Source organism: Peromyscus maniculatus, chromosome 23, assembly GCF_049852395.1.
Source record: "Peromyscus maniculatus bairdii isolate BWxNUB_F1_BW_parent chromosome 23, HU_Pman_BW_mat_3.1, whole genome shotgun sequence".
Classification (NCBI taxonomy): domain Eukaryota; kingdom Metazoa; phylum Chordata; class Mammalia; order Rodentia; family Cricetidae; genus Peromyscus; species Peromyscus maniculatus.
Genome location: NC_134874.1, coordinates 58,134,218 through 58,155,083, shown reverse-complemented (window position 1 = coordinate 58,155,083; position 20,866 = coordinate 58,134,218). Strand labels below are relative to the sequence as shown.

Below are 20,866 nucleotides of genomic sequence, written 5' to 3'. Positions count from 1 at the left end.
GTTCAGAGAGAGACTATGTTCACAATAAAATGGAGAAAAACTGAGGAAGGTAACCAGTGCTGACTGTCGCCACAACAAGCACAGGCAGTGACATGCAGGAGAATTCATGCACAACCTCACAACAGAAGCTAAGAAATTAGAATATAAAAATAATTTAAAATTTCAAAGAGACATCACAATCAGTTCTCATAAATCGTTGCAGATATTTGTCTATATATTAAATATTGAAATTCAGCCAGACCTGATTGAAGTTGCTTGGCCATTTGATCATAACTTCATTGATGAAAAGGCCTTGATCTTGTGGACTCCTGGAGACAAACTCTCCTACTTTAACTAGAAATGAATAATGATTTGTATGTCCCATAAAATTTTGTACATCATACTTTTCCACATGATTCTTGTTCTCATCAAAGCATATTTGGTCTCCAGCAGCATTTGTAAATTGAATTTTTCTCAGAAAAGGATGAAGCTGGAGAGAGACATCAATTGGATATGAGTAGTGTATGCAAATCTCTCACTTGTGGTCCCTAAGAGCAATCCTCTTTCTCTCTCCCTACACTGGCTTTCTTTTTGAAGAGACTTCATTTGAGCAATTGTCTCCCCCACTTGTTCCAGTGAGATGAACTTTTCTCCCTATGAAATTAATGTGGAAGTAGCTGAACAAAAAGAAAAATGTTGTCTAAGTGGTGGAACATACTGCAGTGTGGACCATGTTTTAGTGGGAACAAGGCCCTGTGTCTCTCCCCAGCAAGGAAAAAATGTCTCTAATTAGAAAATACAGATGATTTCTGAGTGAATCTGGAACAAAATGGAAGCAACACTAGTCTATTTGTTTATAGGTGTTAAGATATTTACCTTCTTTATGGCACAACTTGAACCTATGTGTGTATGGTTAGGTAGGTAGATATGTGTACATGTAGATAGAGAGAGTGTCTGGACTTGATAATATTAGCAGGGGTTTATTCAAAATTCCATATTCTTGACAATATATATTAATATGCAGAAATTTTGTATGCAATTTGTTTTACAGGAAATTGGAAATAGACCCACTGCCTGCCTCCAATCCTTAATTCAGTTTGGGTCACAACTTTTGTCTTTCAACTTTGATAAGAACAATATTGGAGTCAAAATTAAAATTTAAATGTTCTGTGATTAAGCTAAATTTTTAAAATGATTTCTAATATTTTTATATTAATTTATTTTGTGTATGAATTTCCTTCCTGGACATATGTATGTGCACTACACATGTTCCTGGTGCCTGTGAAGACCAGAAGAGTGTGCTGGACTGAGTGGAAGTGGACTTGGAGACATTTGTAAGCTGCAATGTAGATACTAGGAACTGAACCTGCATCTTGTCAAGAGCAGCAGTTACATCTGACTTCACAGCCCTCTCTGGTCCCTAGATTTGTATTATTTTTAATTCTGCGTATTGCCTATGTGTATGTATGTATATTCACAAACTGTATTCCTGATATCTGCAGAGAGCAGAAGAGAGTGACACATTCCTAAGACCTGGAGTTACAGACAACTGTGAGCTGCCATGCTAACAACCAAACACAGGTCCTCTGACTGAGCATCAAGTGTCCCTAACTGCTGAGTCATCCCTCCAGCTTGATCTCATTACGTATTTAAATTAATACAATGGGTTAATTTTTCACATTCTGAGATTCACTATTGTGTTAACTATTTAACAACTCATTTCATAAAGAACCGTTTTTTTAGATATTCAGTTTTCTGTACAAGAGACACACTAACTTACCTAATATCACATCTCTGGAAGCCATGTTCACAAACTGTGTCCATGTCTATGTCAAATATTATTATCCATAATACTAAAAGCTACATAGTACACTATACATTCAGAGTTCATTTTCTATTTATCTACTTTAGACTGAATTAAAATGAAATAAAAGTGAAAAGTTTGTTCACCAAACTTCTTGAGGATCACCTATTTGAACGGGAACATCAAGGCTCATAGGTATAATTGAGTCAAAAGTTTATATCAGGATGGTTTAAGCCCAAACATACCCACTTGTAACTATAAAAAGGTGATATGGCCTAGGCTCATGAGCACAATCTGTATTAAAATATTTAATAATGGAGGCATAGTCTTTGGTTTCTCCTTAATTTTATCTTATTTAAGAGTAAATAGTCTGTAAAAAGCAATTTCTTTCTCAGTTACTTTTGAGGTTATGGCAGCCTATTTTTATTTTCCATAAAAGTTTCTCCCTATGGTATTGGGTAGTTAAATATATATTATATTTTATGTGAAATAGCTGCTGTTAGATATGGTGACTATGTCTCTATCTAATGGCACCAGATATATTCCATGAAATTATATAAATTATTATTATTGAACTTGCTAACTTTGACAATAATTGATTTTGAATATTTTAACAGAATTTCATTACATAAAAGGAAAACATTTTTTAAAATATGCACAAATTTCATGTCTTGAAATCAAAGCTACAGTAGCCCAAATCGTGCACCATAATTACAGACACATACTTACCCACTGTGAAAGAACTCTTTCCATTTTGCCTTTTATTTTTATTATAAGATGAAAATGTGTTGTACGTTTGACTTCAATGACTCAACTACGAATAAGTTCCCAGTGCTTCCCTTGCTTTTGAGATAGGCTTACCTGCCAGGGTAGAAGCCTGTCGTGGTTTGTGTCTTCATGAGATCCTATTCCTGTTGTCCCCAAAAGCATTTTATGGAGGGTATGGGCCACTGCATACACTGCATTCCATATGGAAAAGCTAGGCTCAGAAGTGATCATCACATTTATTTCTTGTTTTGTCTTTAGGGATGTATTCTGTGGGCAGGGTTTATTATTTCCACATAGCAGAGGAGGAGGTGAGCAATAAAAATAGTCAATCCAGAATTTATGGAAATAAAGATCTCCTGGGTACCGGGAGGGTGTAAGTGCCTCTAGAAAGGGCTTGAAGCCAGGGATATCTCTCTTCTTTGAAAATGAGAAGCTTCCTTCAAAAAAGTCCTTCAAATAATTGTTTTCATAGAATACAGACTCTAAATAAACTAAGTGGGACTTTGCCATGATCCACACCTTCCTTTTGGCTTTCATGATTTCATTTTGCCTGCAGAAAAATACTAAGTCATCTATATCACCATAGAATACATGCACTTTTGATTGTGTATGTTTGATCAAATTCACCAACACAACATCAGATGTTAACTGAAACTTCCAATTAGCCTGGAGTTTTTCTGCAAAAGCCACACAGATATCTTCTGATACCATCTCTGCTTTCAGGTCAGAGAGGAACTCCTTTCCTTTCAGATCATCAGACATGATGATCCCTACCCACTTCCAGCCAAAGTGCAGCAGTAAAGAGGTGACCCCTTGGGTTAGAGCTGTGTCTTTGGGAGACATCTGGTAAAGGGATGGGAATGTATCTCTGTCACTTAGCATAGAATCAAAAGTTCCATATGTGACCTGCAGAAGCAAACAGAAAAAAAAGGGGATTCTGAGTTTCTAGGTATTTGGATTCCTCACCCTTAGAGAGAAAGTGAGTTCATTATTCGCATAAGGGTATCAGGAAACTGAATGTTGGTAAGGAGACTGTCTTCTGTGATATTAGCTTCTCTCTCTCATTGTGTGATGGAATATGGTCTTTGTCAAGTACTATGGGCTACAGAGTTACTAAGAACTCTGAAGCAATTGAGTGAACAATATTCTGTTCATGTTAGATTTTAAAGGCACCATGGATTTCTCTTGTTCTAATAACAATGGAACAGAGTATGGGATGTAGAGTTAGACTGCAGAAGCATTACCAAGTGCTTTACTCTGACCACAGGACATCACCTTCCCTAGATCCTCTGCCTTCAAGAATGTAAATAACACATTTTTCGTCACAGATTCGCTCCTGTGTTAGAAAAGAGCAAATCATGAATATCTGGGGGAATTTCACCAAGCATTGTTGCATCATACTTCCCAAATGATAGGTTTGACAAAGTCATTACCAAGAAACTAATTTAAAATGCAAATCTCTGAGATAGATGGAAATTCTTGTGTATATAATTTTTTCTTACTTTAGGATACAATAAATGTATGAATTGTTTCACTGAGTGATAATGATAAGTTTTACACTGTCTGATTTTCTAATCTTGATTATCCATGAGTAATTCACTCACCGAATATTTTCTCTATTTGCAGTGATGCCTACTGATGGTTGCTTTGCTTCAGTAGTGCCTGGCAAGAGCCAATTGTCAGGATGTATCTAAGTAGATGTTCTCAGTGAGTGCTATTCAGAGATCTACTTTCCAGAATGAGAAAATAAACTCCTTGGAACATTTTCATTTGTGATGGTCCAAGGATTGTCCCAGATTTGTTTACATGTCCTGAACTTACTATTCCTCTATCTGTCACTCATTGAACACATAATTAACTCTAAGATGTTTATACCCCAGCTTGGGCAGTTAGTTATCTGGGTTGTATGTTTGACTTATGAACAGCACTCAGCTATGAGCTGCCAAGTACATCTTGCCAGTGACTGGAGATAGAATCATGAATATTACTAAGTGATCTTCTTAGAAATCCACAGTATTTACTGCTCATGTTTTTCACCACACTCCACTGTTGATCATGGCAGGATCCACGTAATTCTTTCACTTACATTTGAAATCACCAGCAGGAAATATAGAAAACTTCTCCATTTTCTTTTGGTCAGATGTTTTATGTGATTATGGACACCAAATCTTTGCCAACTTACTTGTGGAACTTTGTAGAGTTCTAAAAGTGTTCCAATTGCAGCAGAAAATTCAGGCCTGGTTCCTGCAATGATTCCAAGGGCTTTGTGTTGAGTTTTGCATTTGTAGTTAGGGATAAACTCACTCATTCCAGACAGCCACATCAGAGGGCCCTCCAAGATTCTCCGGTGGGAGCTAAAGGCATTGTAGAGGTGGAAACCCAAGGTCACATTGGGAAGCAGGTGAACATCCTTATTGATCTCCTCAATGGCAAAGTAGAATGCCAGCAAATATTGATAGTTTTTCCATCTCCATCTAAACAGGAGGGGCAGAATGATGGGTACAGTCAGGCCATTGTTCTTAGAAACTCCTTAGCAAATTCAAGAAATTAGACGTCATTAAGTTCTGACTTCTTTCCTGACACATAAAGCTTGTGTGAATGAGCCCCTGACAGCTCAGAAACATCATGGAATGACTCAAAGTCTCAGTACTTGGTTTCTTGAAGAGCATAGTGTGGATTTAGTGTCACTTGTCTGTCTCCTGTAGCTGATCAGTACATGGTGCTTATGATGTTTCTATTCATGGAAGCACTGGGTGAGGGAAGACACTACTGTTCTCTCTAGGACTGTGAATAAGAGTTTCATATCCTTTTATTTTGTAATGATTTAATTTCATACTCATTCTTGAAAAGTGTAATAATTTTGTTTCCGTGCATGCCTAGTGTTAAAGTGTTTCTTATGGACATAGACAGAGAGCTACGCAGTAGGCATCTGCCTCCTGTTGTAGGAAACCTTGTAACAATCCCAGAACCTACATGGTGGCTCAGAACCATCTGTAGATTCAGCCAGGAGCTCCAATTCTAGCATATTTGGGCCCCAGGCACATGTGGCATACACACATATATAATAAGGAAAGCACTCAAACACCTGACATAAAAATAAATAAACCTTTTTGGAAGTGCTTCTGGGGCTTGAGAAGTGACTGAGAGGTTAAGACTACTTGCTGTTCTTGGGGAGTGCTCTAACAGGTCAAAGAAGCTACTCTTCGGGTTACAATAGTGTATACCAGTTTTAAGAAGTCATGTGTTCTCCTCTGGCCTCTTCAGTCAGAAGGAACACATATGGTACACAGATAGACATGTAGGGAAAACACTCATAGACATAAAATAAAAAAATTAAAAATTGAAAAACTAATAAAGAAAGAAAAGAGAGTTTCTCTAAGGTTGCAGATTAAATGAGTGATAGCATCTCCTGTGTAAGCCAGTGAAAGAATCAAAGTTCCTGAAAATAGAATATGAAAAAGAGGAAAAGCTCCCAAATCCATGAAGGCAGTGAAGAGTGCTCAGAATGAGAGGAAAGGAAACTCTGGAAGCAGGAAATTGGGCTGAACTGTCTCACACATGTCATTTGGTGGTTGGGGAGCGGTCTCTAGAGGGTGCTTTTAAAACTTTGCTTGACAAGAGCCTGCCTAGTCCCACTGCAGACAAGTCAGAGAATTCATGAGGCCCAAGTCCCCTGGGTTCTGTTGAAGCAGAATCTACCTAGAGGCCTGAGGGCAGCAGGAAGAAATGCAGTTTGTTTACACTGTGTTAATTTGGGATCTACGGCTAGATGCTATGTTAAGAGAGAATCTGTTGTACGAAACCTGGTAATTGGAAGCTATGGAGAGAGGGAGGGAGAAATTATTTTCCCCCAGGGATTATCTAATACCAAATATTCAGCAGTAAAAGTGTATACATGTCTATAAATGTATACATGTGTATCAATGTATGCATGTATATAAATGAATACATGTGCATAAGTGCATCTATGTGTACAAATGTATGCCTGTGTACACATGCATGCATGTGTATAAATGAATACATGTATAGAAATGTATGCATGTATATAAATGCATATATTGTAAAAATGAATAGATGCATATAAATGTATTCATGTATAAAATGCATATGTGTATATAAATGTATGCATGAGTATAAATGCATGCAGGTTTATAAATACATACATATGTATAAATATATGCATGTATAACATGCTATAGTCTATGCATGCTTATAAAAGAATACACGTGTATAAATGCATGTATGTGTATAAATGAATTGTGTATGAATTATGAATTTCTATAAATGCATACATGTGTACAATACAATAAATGTGTACAAATGTATACATGTGTATAAATATACATGTATAGAAGTATAAGCATGTGTATAAATGCATATAGGTATATAAATGCATACATGTAAATATAATTGCATACTTGTGTATAAATACATACATGTGTACAAATTCATAGATGTGTTTAAATGCATACATGTGTATAATTGTATGCATGTTTATAAATACATACATGAGAATCCCTGGAAAGAGCCATGTCTGAAAACTGACTGAATAGAACTTCTGTGATATGGAAGGTTGAAGTGTTGTATGTCTAGAGACTCATTAACTTATTCCAGGCTAACTGTAGCACCCTGAACAGCCATTTCTTGGACATGTCTGCAGGTGAGCTAACCTCCTATAACTAGTTAATTAAAGATGTTTGAAATCTACTAACTTATGAGACAACTGACTTCCAACCACCTAAAAGCTAAAAATGACATTGCATAGCATCTTGGGTCTGTGGGATAAGTTTTCACATCTTGCCCGTGACTTCCACTCTGTTGTTTTCACTAATCTTTTGATTTACAAATTTCTTATATTTTACTACAAAAGCTTCATGAAACTGCCCCTACCTTGGATCATGTAATCTGGGGTCAGCCAAATCTGTGGTCACCAGCCATAGTCACTCAAATTTGTTTCTAGAATGAATTGTCTCTTCTGTTTGATCTGAGGGCTGAGGTTTTTCCTATGACACAAAAGCAATACTCAACACAAAACAATTGGTTCAGCTGGTTAAATTTGTGTACTCATTTGTTTATATATGTATGCACCCTTCATCATAAAAATCATAAAACAAAATTAATTTGAGAGGGAGTAGGGCTGGGAGGACAGGATAGAGTTGGAGGTAGAAAATGAAAGAGGAAATGATAGAATTGCATCTTAAATATTGAGGTGTTGGGGAGCAGAGAGATCAAAATATATTGTCTGAGATATATTTATAAGTACTGTATTTAGTCTGCCTCATGTCCTGAGTGATAGAAAGAATAAAATGTGTATTTTAGAGAGAAGGAGTGTAGGAAAATTATGGACCAAAAGGATTAGGCAGCAGGCAAGCTATACCAGGAAGGACATGAGAAAGAGAGCCCAGTCCAGGGCAACCACAAACCAAGCTTCTCCCCACAGAGTTATCCTGGGGTTTGAATGAAACCCCTGAGACCACGAGGTCAGTAAAAAATACAGAATTGCAAACCTGTTGGTCATTGTAGTGAAGGACACGACTGTGACATCATGTTGTCAGTCTGAGAGTCACACAGCAGACCTCTCACTTGGTGATTAATATTGAACAGGTTTTCAAGTGTCAGCAACTGTAATGTTCTCATGATATGGTGGCTTCCCGGTCTCAAGTCACCAAGGAGACATCCTCCAGCTAAACAGTAACCAGAGCAGTATGGTTGGGGTTGGCCCCAAAGAATGAGAAAATCTTGCTAGTTCTCAGAATCCACAGCTCAAAGTGGCTACATGGCTCTGATGTTCAAATGGGGAAAATGGCTCCCATGAGCACAGGCTGGTGGACTTCAGATTCTCATCCAATAAAGACTCACGAACAACATAAGCCAAAGAAAAGACAAGATTCCACACTGTCAGCTGACCTCCCTCCATATGTTCATCTTCTTTTTTAAATTTTTATATTTGATTCAGTTTTTCTCCACTCCATTAGCAGAGTACGGATGCTTAAATTACTTGAGAATACCTTATATGCATAGCATATGTGTTCATCAAATCTGTGCCACCCCCATTACCACTTTTTCCTCCCTTATCCTTCCTGACACTTTCTCCACCCAAATTCAAGTGCATTCTCTGTAATTCCCCATAGAGTCCACTCTGCATTACCAGCATATACATTATAGTAAGGCCTTCTGCTGCAGTATGGCAATCCTCTCAGTGTTTACACCCTAAAGAAAACTGAATTTCCCATTCCTGGAAGCTACCAAATGCCAAAGGCTCCTCAGGCAGAAAGGTATCCATGATCCTCTATCCCATTAATGTGTTTGGCATCTTTAGTGCAGGTCCTGTGCAGTAGGTTTATGTGTGCCATGACCATGTGATGTAAGGAATAATTTCACCCCAAACCATACACTACTTTTGACTCTTAGAAAAGTCTACCAGTCTTCTGACATGGTCTGAGCTTTGGGGAAAAAGTGCATGATAAACATACCCCATGTAGAGCTGAGCATAGTCTCTTATTATCTGGTTGGTGATCACTTATAGTTCTGTGTAATAACTCCCAGCTATTGGAACATGAAGCTTCTCTGAAAAGGTATGAAGGAAGTATGCATTGAACTGTCCATATAAAGGTATGAACTGAGGAGGAAGGTACAATATATTCTATTAGCATAATAATTATAGTAGTTCTCATTTTGAATCAATGGCATGACTAGCCAGAGTTTCTTAGGTCAGGTAAGGGAGTGAGGCATGAGATTTGTCTAATGGAACTGCACTTAAATATGATAAGAATATTATGGGTTACCCTTGTAATATTCATGCCACTATAAAGATATGCCACCAGTGTGCATATCTTTCCCTGCCAGTCATAGTTGTAGTTTTCAGATGTCACTGGTGTGTTAGACAGTTAATTATGTTTTCTTGTTATTAATATGCATAAAACTTTTCAGCTCTGTGGATGCTAGCAGGTAGGAATAAAGTTTCCATGTCAGCACCAGCTTGATTTCTCCAAGTACTATAACTCAAGTATGCAAACACCATCAAATTCTGGAGGGTAACCATGAACAACAGAAATAGCTTGTAATGTTTGCATGTGTATTGACAGCATTGACAAACAACCTGAAACATACATAGTGCTGGGATTTTTGTTTGATGGCCCACTGTATCTGGGAGAAACACTATTCTGTAGATATAGAATAATGACATTTAAATTATTTTTGTATGTATTTTAGGACAATTCTATATTAGTACATTCCCATGTAGTCTTCTCCAAGGTCTTACTGTTCATCCTTCGCACACTCCCTCTACTGATGTGAACTCCCAGAACTCACTGCCTAACCCTTCCTGCTCCAGTATTTCCATTCCCCTGTTCATACCACATGTGCTCCATTCCTCTGCTAGTGAAATCCCTTTTTATTGCACCTTTCTAATTCCCTTATTTACATGGGTACACCATTAGGTAGAGATACCTGAAGATTCGAAATTAGCATCTGCATATGAGAGAAAGCATTTGGGTTTGTGTTATTGTGTCTGGGTTACCCTATTCAGAGTGGTAATTCCAGCTGCATCCATTACAAGTAAATTTTATAATTCTATTTGTGTTTTCAGCTGGATAAAATTCAGTTGGTGTACATGTACTACAGTTTCAATATCCATACATCAGTAGAGGGACATCTATGCTGCTTTCACTTCGTGGCTACTGTGAATATAGCAACAATGAACCTGGATGTTCAAGAATTTCTTTAGTAGGATGTGTAGGCCTTTATGTATATACCCAGGATTGATAAACATAGAGGATATTGTAGATCTTTTTTCACACTTTTAGAAAGCCTCCACACTAATTTACATAGGGCCTACAGCAGTCTGTGGTCCCCTTAACCCACATAAGGGCCAGCATTTGTTGTAATTTGCGTTCTTAGGTAAGACAAAATATCAAAGAAGCGTTAATGTTTATTTCACTGGTTGCTAAGGAGATTGAACACCTTTAAAATCTTTCACAGCCATTTGTATTCCATGTTTTCTGCACTCTCATTTGAGTGCCATGTGTTTTAAATTGGGTTGTTTGTTTTATCTAGAGTTAAATCAATGCTTGTTGATAAGACATTGGGATCTCTGTTTCCTGTTATCCCAACTTCTCTGGTTTTAGATGAAGTGAGAATGTTTGAGACACAGTCTTGAGGCCACTCCATGTTGATGTGTGAATGTGTTGTCTAGAGTGTGTGTAGCCTGTGTGTCAGTCACATAGAAAGGGATGCTGCTCCTTTGTTATTTCAGACATTTCCTTCTGACAAATCTCTAGGTCACTTGGAGACATCATGGTTGCAATTCTTGTCACCGGGACACTTACCCTTCTCTCTCCCATCCTTGCTCTCCCTCCCAATGTGTTCCCTCCTTACGCCTGGAGCTTGCTCTGCATACTCCTCATGTGCCTTCTCCAATCTCTTTTCCTTCTCAGACTTGGAGATTACATTAATCCTAGTTGTCTTATTGCAAATGACTTGGCCTTGGCCTCAGGACAGCTCAGTGACCATAGATGGCACACTGGACTTCCAAATGCCCACAGACTGTAACAATTTCTGTTATCATAAGCATATGATCCCAAACTAAATTCTCTCTGTCTCTGTCTCTGTCTCTCTCTCTCTCTCTCTCTCTCTCTCTCTCCTCTCTTCTCTCAAAAATCTCTTGTCTCTGCGTCTTAGCTCCCTGCTCTTGTGTTATCTTAGAGCCTTCATTCTTCTCTGCTTGCTCCAGTCCCTTCTCTCATCACTAGATACACTTTTACAAACATTCACATATGTTTGGGGTATGGATAATATTATAATATTAAAATTGTTTCATGCTTTTGTGTTCTATAAATAAAGTGTCTGTGGGGTTGGGTATTAGTTTTCTCCCTCCAGACCTCAGCATTCTGTTTGAGGCTTTCGTTCAAATCTGTCCTGTGTTAGGTGAGCCACCTCAACCTGTGACAAGAGAAGTAGAGAAAGCAGAATAGCACAGGAAACTATGCTGTGTGTTTAAAAACAGCTAAAAAGTAAATTATTCCCGATAAAGGTCCGGGATGCTAATCTGCTTCCCTCTCTTACATCTCTAAAGCTTTTACTAAAGTATGAAGTTTATCTTTATGTTTGTAAGTAAAGTCTGTAAACTTTCTCTATCTCAGGGTTTGTAAATTCATTGAATGTGGTTGAAAAAGCTGTAAAATCTATAATGAAAAGTTAGGGTAAATTTTATTTTAAAAAAAGGATTTAGAGATATAAAATCTACATCATGCCTCTGTGTAACATTAATTTAACTCTTGTTCTTGAAGATCCATCTGACACAGCACACTGTTTATGTGACTTTAATTCAATTATTGTTTGTGAAAAACAGAACTTACAGCAAATGTTTGATGAATCTGCCAGCTCTCACTGGACCAAGAGGTGTGGGACTATTCTCCCACCCAAACAGTCCTGCCTCTAGGACCCAGGCCCTGGGACACAGGCAGTCCCCAAGAACCCTGACCCAACTCTGTCCCATTTGCTGGCCAGCAAGAAAAAGTCCTGTGGGTAGACTCCCCTGCCAAAATCCCCCACTGGACCCTGCAATCTACAAGACCAATGCCCTACCCAGTACCCATCTGAGTGTGACCCCAGTAACTTCCAGAGATAAGGAATCTACCATCTCTCATTAGACCAAGAGGTGAGTAACTCTTCTCACACCTAAATAGTCCTGCCTAAAGGATCCAGGCCCTAGGACACAGCCTGTATATGAGAACCCCCATCCAACACTGCCCAAGTTGCCAGCCAGTAGAAAAAACTCCTGTGGGCAAGCTCCTCCACCAAAAACCCCCATTAGACCCTGCATTCTACAGGACCCATGCCTTACCACAATAACCATCTACCTACGACACCAGTAACTTCCTGACACATGGAAATATGCCAGCTCTCATTACAGAAAGAGTTGCTGGCCAGGAGGTAAGATTCTGGTGTCAGGCACCACCACCAAAACTCCCCACAGGACCCAGCAATCTACAAGACCCATGCCCTACCCCAATAGCATCACCCTGGGATACCAGTAGCTTCCTGAGACATACAATCTGCTAGCTCATATTGGACCAAAAGATGCTTCCTGAGACACAAAATCTGCCAGCTCTGACTGGACCAAGAGTTCTAATAAGACCAAGAGAGGCTCCCTGAGTCTCAGAATCAGCTAGCTTGGACTGGACCAAGAGCAGTTCCCTGACATACAGAATCTGCCAGCTTCAATTAGAGCAAGAGCTAAGATTGGACCCAGAAGGGCCCCCTGAGACACAGACACAGCAAGCACAGAGTGGACCACGATCAGATAGATCAGACACAAGCACCTCTTGCAACTATTGGAGGAAGAAATGAGTAGATGTCAGTGCTAAAATACATACAACAACATAAAGGGAAATCTGGCATCACCAAAACCTAGCCCGCCTATAACAGCAAGATCTAAATATCACAATGTAGAAGAAGCAGAAGAAGGTAACCTTAAAAATAACTAAATAAAGATTCTAGAGGCCTTTAAAGAGGAAATGAAATTTTCCCTTAAAGAAACTGAGGGAAAGACACACGAAGAAATCAATGAATCCCTTAAAGAAATCCAAGAAAAACATGTAAAAAAATAAACATGTGAAGGAAACAGTTCAAGACCTGAAAATTTAAATAGAAACAATGAAGAAGACACAACCAGAGGAAATTCTGGAAATAGCAAATCTCATTAAACAAACAGGAAACACAGATGCAAGAATAAGGAACAGAATACAAGAGATGGAAGAGAGAATCTCTGGTATAGAAGATAAAGCAGAGGAAATAGATTCATTGGTAAAAGAAAACAGTAAAGCCAAAAGAGTCATAACACAAAATGTCCAGAAAATCTTGGATACCATGAAAAGGACAAACCTAAGAATAATAGGGGTAGAAGAAGGAGAAGAATACCAACTCAAAGGCACAGAAAATATATTCAAGAAAATCATGAACGATCTTTCCCAACATAAAGGAAATACCTATGAAGATACAAGTTTATACAACACCAAATAGACTAGAACCCACAAAAAGTCTTCTAACCACATAATGATTAAACCACTAAACATACAGAATAAAGAAAGAATATTAAGAGCAGCAAAGTTTCTCCTTTCTCAGTCAAGTGACTTAAAAAGGCAGACCAATCAGAATAACACCCGACTCCTCAACGGAGACTTTGAAAGCCAGAAGGTCCTGGACAGATGTAATGCAGACAATAAGAGACTATGAATGCCAGCCTAGGTTAATATACCCAGCAAAACTTTCAGTCACCATAGACAGACTGAACAAGATATTACAAGACAAAAACCTGATTTACATAATACCTATCCACAAACCCAGCCCTACAGAAAGCACTAGAAGGAAAACTCCAACCTAAGGAAGTCAGATGTACCCTCGAAAGCACAAGCAATAGATAACCCCAAAGGAAGGGAAATACACACACACTACAACCAAAAATTCACTGGTTATTAACATTCCTTAATATCAATGGACTCAATTCTCCTATAAAAGGACATAGGCTAACAGAATGGATATAAAATCATGAACTATCCTTCTGCCGCACACACCTCAATTTCAAAGATAGCCACTACCTCAGAATAAAAGACTGAGAAAAGGCTTTCCAATTAAATGGACTTAAGAAGCAAGCTGGACTAGCTATCCTAACATCAAACAAAATGGACTTCAAACTAAAATCAATCAGGAAGAACAATACATATTCATCACAGGAAAGATCCACCAATATGAAGTCTCAATTCTGAACACATATGCCCCAAATATAAAGGCACTCACATATGTAAAAGATACATTATTACTAAAGCTTAAATCACACATCAAACCCCATACATTACTAGTGGGAGACTTCAACACCCCACTCTCACCACTGGACAGATCTGTCATATCAAAACTTAACAGAGAAATAAGGGACCTAACAGATGTTATGACTCAAATGGACTTAATTGATATCTACAGAACATTCTACCCAAACAATAAACAATATATGTTCTTTTAGGCACCCCATGGAACTTTCTCTAAAATCAACCAGATACTCAGTCACAGAGCAAATCTCAAGACATATAAAAAAATGGAAGAACCTCATGTATTCAATTGGACCACCATGGCTTAAAGTTAGATTTTAACAACAAAAATTACAGAAAGCCTACAATCTCATGGAAGCTGATAATGACCATCTGAATCACCACTGGGTCAAGAAAGAAATAAAGAAAGATATTAAAGACTTCCTAGAATTCAATGAAAATGAATGTACTACATACCCAATCTTGTGGGACACTATAAAATCAGTGCAAAGAGGAAAATTCATAGCACTAAATGCCCACATAAAGAAGCTGGGGAAATTTCACACTAGTGACATAACAGCACACTTTAACAACTCTAGAACAAAAAGAAGCAAAGAAGCAAACTCACCCAGGAGGAATAAATGCCAGGAAATAATCAATTTGAGAGGTGAAATCAATAAAATGGAAACAAAGAAAACAAATCAAAGAATCAATGAAGGAAAGTGTTGGTTCTTTGAGAAAATCAACAAGATAGACAAAACCTTATCCAAGCTAACCAAAAGGCAGAGTGAGAGCATTTAAATTAATAAAATCAGAAATGAAAAGAGATACATAACAACAGACAACAAGGAAATACAGAGAATACTCAGGTCATACTTCAAACACCTGTACTCTACAAAATTAAAAGAAATGGGAAATTTTCTATTTAGGTACCACATACCAAAGTCAAACCAAGACGAGAAAAACAATTTAAATAGACCAATAACCCCTCAGGAAATAGAAACAGTCATTAAAAGTCTCCCAATGAAAAAAAAGCACAGGACCAGATGGCTTCAATGCAGAATTCTACTAGATTTTCAAAGAACATTTAATACCAATACTCTTCAAATTGTTCCACACAATAGAAACATACAGAATATTATAAAACTCCTTTTATGAGGCTATAGTTACTCTGATTCCCAAGCCACACAAAAATGAAACAAAGAAAGTTATAGATCAATCTCCCTCATGAACATTGATGCAAAAATACTCAATAAAATATTTGCAAACCACATCCAAGAACACATCAAAAATTGTCCACCATGATCAAGTTTCAAGAAAGAAACTGAAGGCGATATCAGACAATGGAAAGATCTTCCACTCTCAATCATAGGTAGGATTAACATAGTTAAAATGACAATCTTACCAAAAGCAGTCTACTGATTGAATGCAGTCTCCATCAAAATCCCAACACAATTTTTCCCATACCTGGAAAGAACAATGCTCAACTTCATATGGAAAAACAAAAACCCAAGATAGATAAAACAAACCACTACAATAAAGCAACCTCTGGAGGCTTCACCATCCGTAATCTCAAGCTCTATTACAGCTATAGTCATAAAACCAGCTTTGTATTGGCATAAAAAAAACGATGTGTGGACCAACAGAATCGAATTGAAGACCTGACATTAATCCACATGCCTATGAATATCTGATTTCTGACAAAGAAGCTAAACTGTACAATGTGGACTGTATTTATGGTTTAAGGTTTTACTTTGATGCTAAAGGATCTTCAATTAAATCTTCAACTAAAAAATTAAAGGCTCAGATTGACAGGGATAAAACTGTAAAATTCTAATCTTATACAAACTATGAACTTGGTATAAATTGTAGAAGATCATTAAGACACGCAAGTTAATGGTCAGTTGTAGTTAGATAGGCCCATAGGGTCGAGGAAATTGGCTCAGACCAGTAGCCAAGGCATGCACATAATGTACTTCCAATCTGGAGCCCACATGGAGTCTGCCTGAAGGCCTAGCAACAGGAGCTATCAGAGTTCCTGGTCAGTGTCAGAGATCCTGAGCTGTCAGAGTTCCTGATCATGCAGAGTCTGCCTAGGACCTAGCAACAGTCCCTGTCTAAGTTCCTGATCATGCCCAGCCAATGAGGGATGACCACACAGACTAGGCACTGGGAGGAGGGTATATAAGGGCTTCTCTATTATTGAATAAGAGAGCTCGTTATTTGCCTTCAATGGACTCTTGGTGTCTGTGCTGATGATGTTGTGCCTTCTCACCCCCTCCTCCAAGGGAGCCATTAGAATCTAAGCAACAGTCAGTTACTTTATAAATGATCAAACTTTTTATTGTGCTCTGAACTGTGGTTTTGGTAGTGCTGAGTATAAATATAATTCATTGACAGAGGGGCAAGCCATAGCCTTCTGTACATGCTATCAAGGACAAGCACAAAGCAAGTAACTGAAACTAAGTAAAGTTTGTTTAAAATCAGGTATAGTTAATAAATTAGATGATGTACCTCTCACTGCTCAGAGAGATCTGCTGAATATGGAATGCAGACTATTTAACAAAAAAAGCTTCCCCTGATACACAAAAATACCAGCTTTTAGAATCAGCTTCTGAGACTATTCACAAATATGGTGGAAGAACATACTCCACCTTGACCTTTCCTCAGTTGTGCTAATGTGGAAAACTGGGCTCATACCTGGCACACAATTTACCCACCACCAGGTCCCCATGAAAATGTGGACACTTTTGAGTTAGATGCCCTATTCTGCCCATCCAAGGTAGGTCAGTTTTCCCTAGTTCCTCCTTCACAGAAACATCTCTCAGACCTCATGAGTCTGGTGTTTGAAGGCAGATGCTCCCCTGTGTGGCAACCAGAGTCTTAATAGTGTCTTGTGTGACACCCAAAAAGTGACAGCCCTGCTCTCAACAGAGTCATAGAGACCACCATGGAGAATTCCAGATGGATGCTTAGGTATCAGGTAAGTCTCTGTCATTTTAACTGATACGGGGGTAGTTTTGATATACTTCCTACTCAAATTTGTCTCTCTGATTTCTGATGGTGGTGCTAACAAGTTGTTGTTTTATAAGTTTATCAGAAGCAAGCAGACCTACCCAGCTCCTCCCAACAAGGCTACAGCTGCATGGTCAGTCCACATAATATGTGAAAATTATGTCTTGTTTATTTTTAAATAATAGGTCATCTGCTGAAGAAGGCAGACTCACAGACAGGGTCATTTTGCTGACAGGCTTCATACTGAAAAAGATATCCTCACAAACTAGGTTTAAAAGGAAACCAAACTGAAGCTATCATGCTGATACTCAGCAAAAAGAAAAAAACATTTTACTATTCATTTAAAGGAACTTGCTTTTCAATCATTCTTCCTATTAATCAGCCATATATGTCTTCTGGTAATTGATTGGATAGAAAAAAATGGATTAAAGTTTATATAACTTTGAGGTCTTAGGAAGGATATATTATGTACACACAAGTTGGAAAGCTCTGAGGAAGTGACTTAAGATATGTGAAAATAAGATTTAAGATTTCTAAGTTTCAGAGTTTTATGTTAGTAATATGTGGAGTTCTAATAAGCTATTAATCTAGCCTCGGTAAAGCACTGGCTACTATTATTACAGTCACAGGCCAAAATTTTTAATTTTCTTTCATAGTTTACTAAACATAGACTTAAAAGTGCTGCTGGCTGACTGTGCTGAAAATATCCATGTCATATATATATATATATATATATATATATATATATATATATATATATATATATATAGAGAGAGAGAGAGAGAGAGAGAGAGAGAGACAGACAGACAGACAGACAGAGACAGAGACAGAGAGAGAGTGTGTGTTTGTGTATAAAACTTGGCCAGAAGAAAAAGTATTCATGTTTGTAACTGAGAACCATCCTTTGGGTCCCCAAGTTTTTACTAAGTCTATAAAATACAAGTCTACCCCAGCTGTACACAAACACTGGTTTTGTTCTTTTATACAATGAGGATTTAAGCACCAATTACAGACAGAGTTCATGACAATATATCTAAAACTTTTATCTCCGAGAGTAAACTTAAAAAAATTAATGTAAGCTTCAGGAAGTCGTGACTTAAATCCACCTATGTCAGATCAAACAGACTCCTGAAAAAAAGCTCCTGTCAGTTAACAGTTCAAGCTTTCCTCCCTACTGCCTATCCCTGAAGATAGACTCTCTCCTTCTCTTGGCCTTGGGACTCAATCTGCCTCCTGCTGTAGCATGATACTGAAATACATACAGTCTTTCCATCCTGTAAAAGTTCCTAAGAGAACTTTAAGTGCTAAATAAATTAGGCATGTATGTTGGCATTTTTCTTTTCACATACTCCATAATACCACAACTACCAGTGGTAGTCTTATATATATAAGACTCAGTACGAAGAAAGTCAAATCCTAAATGGAAACTGAGATTCTTCCAGGGGGGAGAACAGATAGAAATGTTGGAAATGAAAAACACAAAACCTCCAATAAAAACACAGGGGAAAGTGTCCCCAGGAGAACTGACTAAGCAGAAGACAGACTATCAGGCATGAAGGATGTGATTTCAGAACACTGCATTAAAATATCAATAAGGAATTAATAAGTAATAAACATGACCACAGTGTCCAAACTCTGAGATATTTTAAAGAGACCAATGCAAGAACCTGAGGGAGAGGAGATGCTAAACCATGTACTAAGGACATGGGGATTTAGCAGAAAATATCTAGGTCTGTAGAAAGAAAGAGACATTCTGACAGGAGTCATTTAGATTCTCAAAAATATGAGAACAGGGTGGAGCCTCTCCTTGTCATGTTAGAGTCAATGTGTGAAAACAATATAAGACTGTCTGTGGACTCAGAATGGACTGACACAAAAGTTGTTTTCCCTCTTTGATCTCTACCTGACTAAAAAATAAACAAGAGGAAAGCAAAGGTCTGTAAGATGCATAATGAAGAAGGAAAGTTTGCAAATGAGTTTCACATTTCTGTGTATACAGTTCATTATACTCAAAGGAATTACATGTGCACAGAGGAGCACACACTGTCATGTAACCAGAACCCTTAGCACAGTCATACAAATACTTACGGAAAAATATCAAATATATCCGGTTTGATCTCAAAAAACATATGGGTTTTGAAGAATCCTTCCATTGTGATGTAAATGGGGACAAATGCACCTAGGATCATGTCAGCCTTCATGTAGGTGCTGGGCTTCCAGTAATCAGAGCATCTCTGATGATTCATTTCCCCTAATGTAAACAAAGACTGCAGGAGTAGGAAGAGACAAAGCAAAGGAAGGGACATGTCAGGGTCTGCACCACACAGAGACAATGTCCTGCAACTAGGCTGAGCTGTGGAGGAGATTATTGTCAGGTCATGGAACAGGCTCAGACCTCGACAATATCAGAGGTCTGAGACTCTGTATGCTGCAGCTGTTCCTGATGTTGCATCAGGCTTTCAGGCTGCACATAGTCTATGGTTCTCATGCAAGACAAGTGCAGAGACAGAAGTAAAGTCCAGACAACTGAGGGTCAGTCAGAGTGCTGAGCTTCTCCTCTAGCTGTAACTAAAGTGGCCCTGAATGTGCTGGCTTTTCTTGCTTCTATTCCCCTCTCATGCGTGTGCTCTGGGGAATCTTAGTCCTGGGGCTCTGCACCTGCATCCTCTATGCTGGTGGAAAACATGTTTGTTTCTTTCCCCCACCTCTATGATTTCATAATGGTCCACAGTGACTTTTCAAGAGCACCATAGCCTGAGACAGAATTGTGGGTCATCAATCCAGATTGTTTGATTTAGATTGCTGTTTTGGAAGACACAGATAAAAATTATAAACACTGAGAAAAAGCCATAGCTGGCTGCCACAAAGCATGCACTTGTAATATTCCATACAATGATTTCACAAAGGAGTGAAGCGGTGATGTCAGTTTCTAGTGTCTGCCATTCAGAAGCACAGTGAACTTGTATCTATCTTGACTCGCTGGTCTGTTCTTTCCTCTTTGTAGAAATAATTATGAAGATGGAGAAAAAAGTAAGGATGTCCAGAAAAAGTAAAGAAGGTCATTTCCCATGTCAAATATTCAAAATATTAGGGTTCCAAAACAGTAATCTGTGTTCTGCTATTAGTGCACTCTGGTACCTCTTTTCCTCTATATTTTGTAAAAATTCACAATGAAATAGAATCATGCTTAATTTCTACACATCTTACTCTCATCAGAAATGTGGTTGATATAATTTCATGATTTTGTTATGTATTAAAGATAATTATTATATAGTATAAGACAAATCAAATTTTGTATATGCATATATGTTAGAAAGGTAGCAACAATTTATGAAAAACAGGCCATGTATTTTCAAAGGAGCAACGAGACTACACTGGAGAATTTGGAGTACATAAATGGAAGGAGAAATCAAGTAATTATATTCAATAAATAAATAAATGGATGTCTCTTATGTATAACCTTACAAAATTTTGATTATTGGAGTCCTTAAAATATATA

The 20,866-nt window shown here is 38.0% G+C and overlaps 1 protein-coding gene across 1 annotated transcript in view; it reads right to left on the bottom strand.

Moving 5' to 3' along the window:
- Positions 1-20,866, bottom strand: part of LOC102906506 (vomeronasal type-2 receptor 26-like) — a 194,515-nt gene that overhangs the window by 75,108 nt on the left and 98,541 nt on the right. The window contains exons 5-8 of the mRNA XM_076560666.1: positions 19,456-19,634; positions 4,734-5,025; positions 2,645-3,457; positions 242-469 (exon numbers count right to left, since the gene is read on the bottom strand). Coding sequence (XP_076416781.1) covers positions 242-469; positions 2,645-3,457; positions 4,734-5,025; positions 19,456-19,613 — 1,491 coding nt within the window. The 5' untranslated portion in view covers positions 19,614-19,634. The remainder of the gene's footprint in view (positions 1-241; positions 470-2,644; positions 3,458-4,733; positions 5,026-19,455; positions 19,635-20,866) is intronic.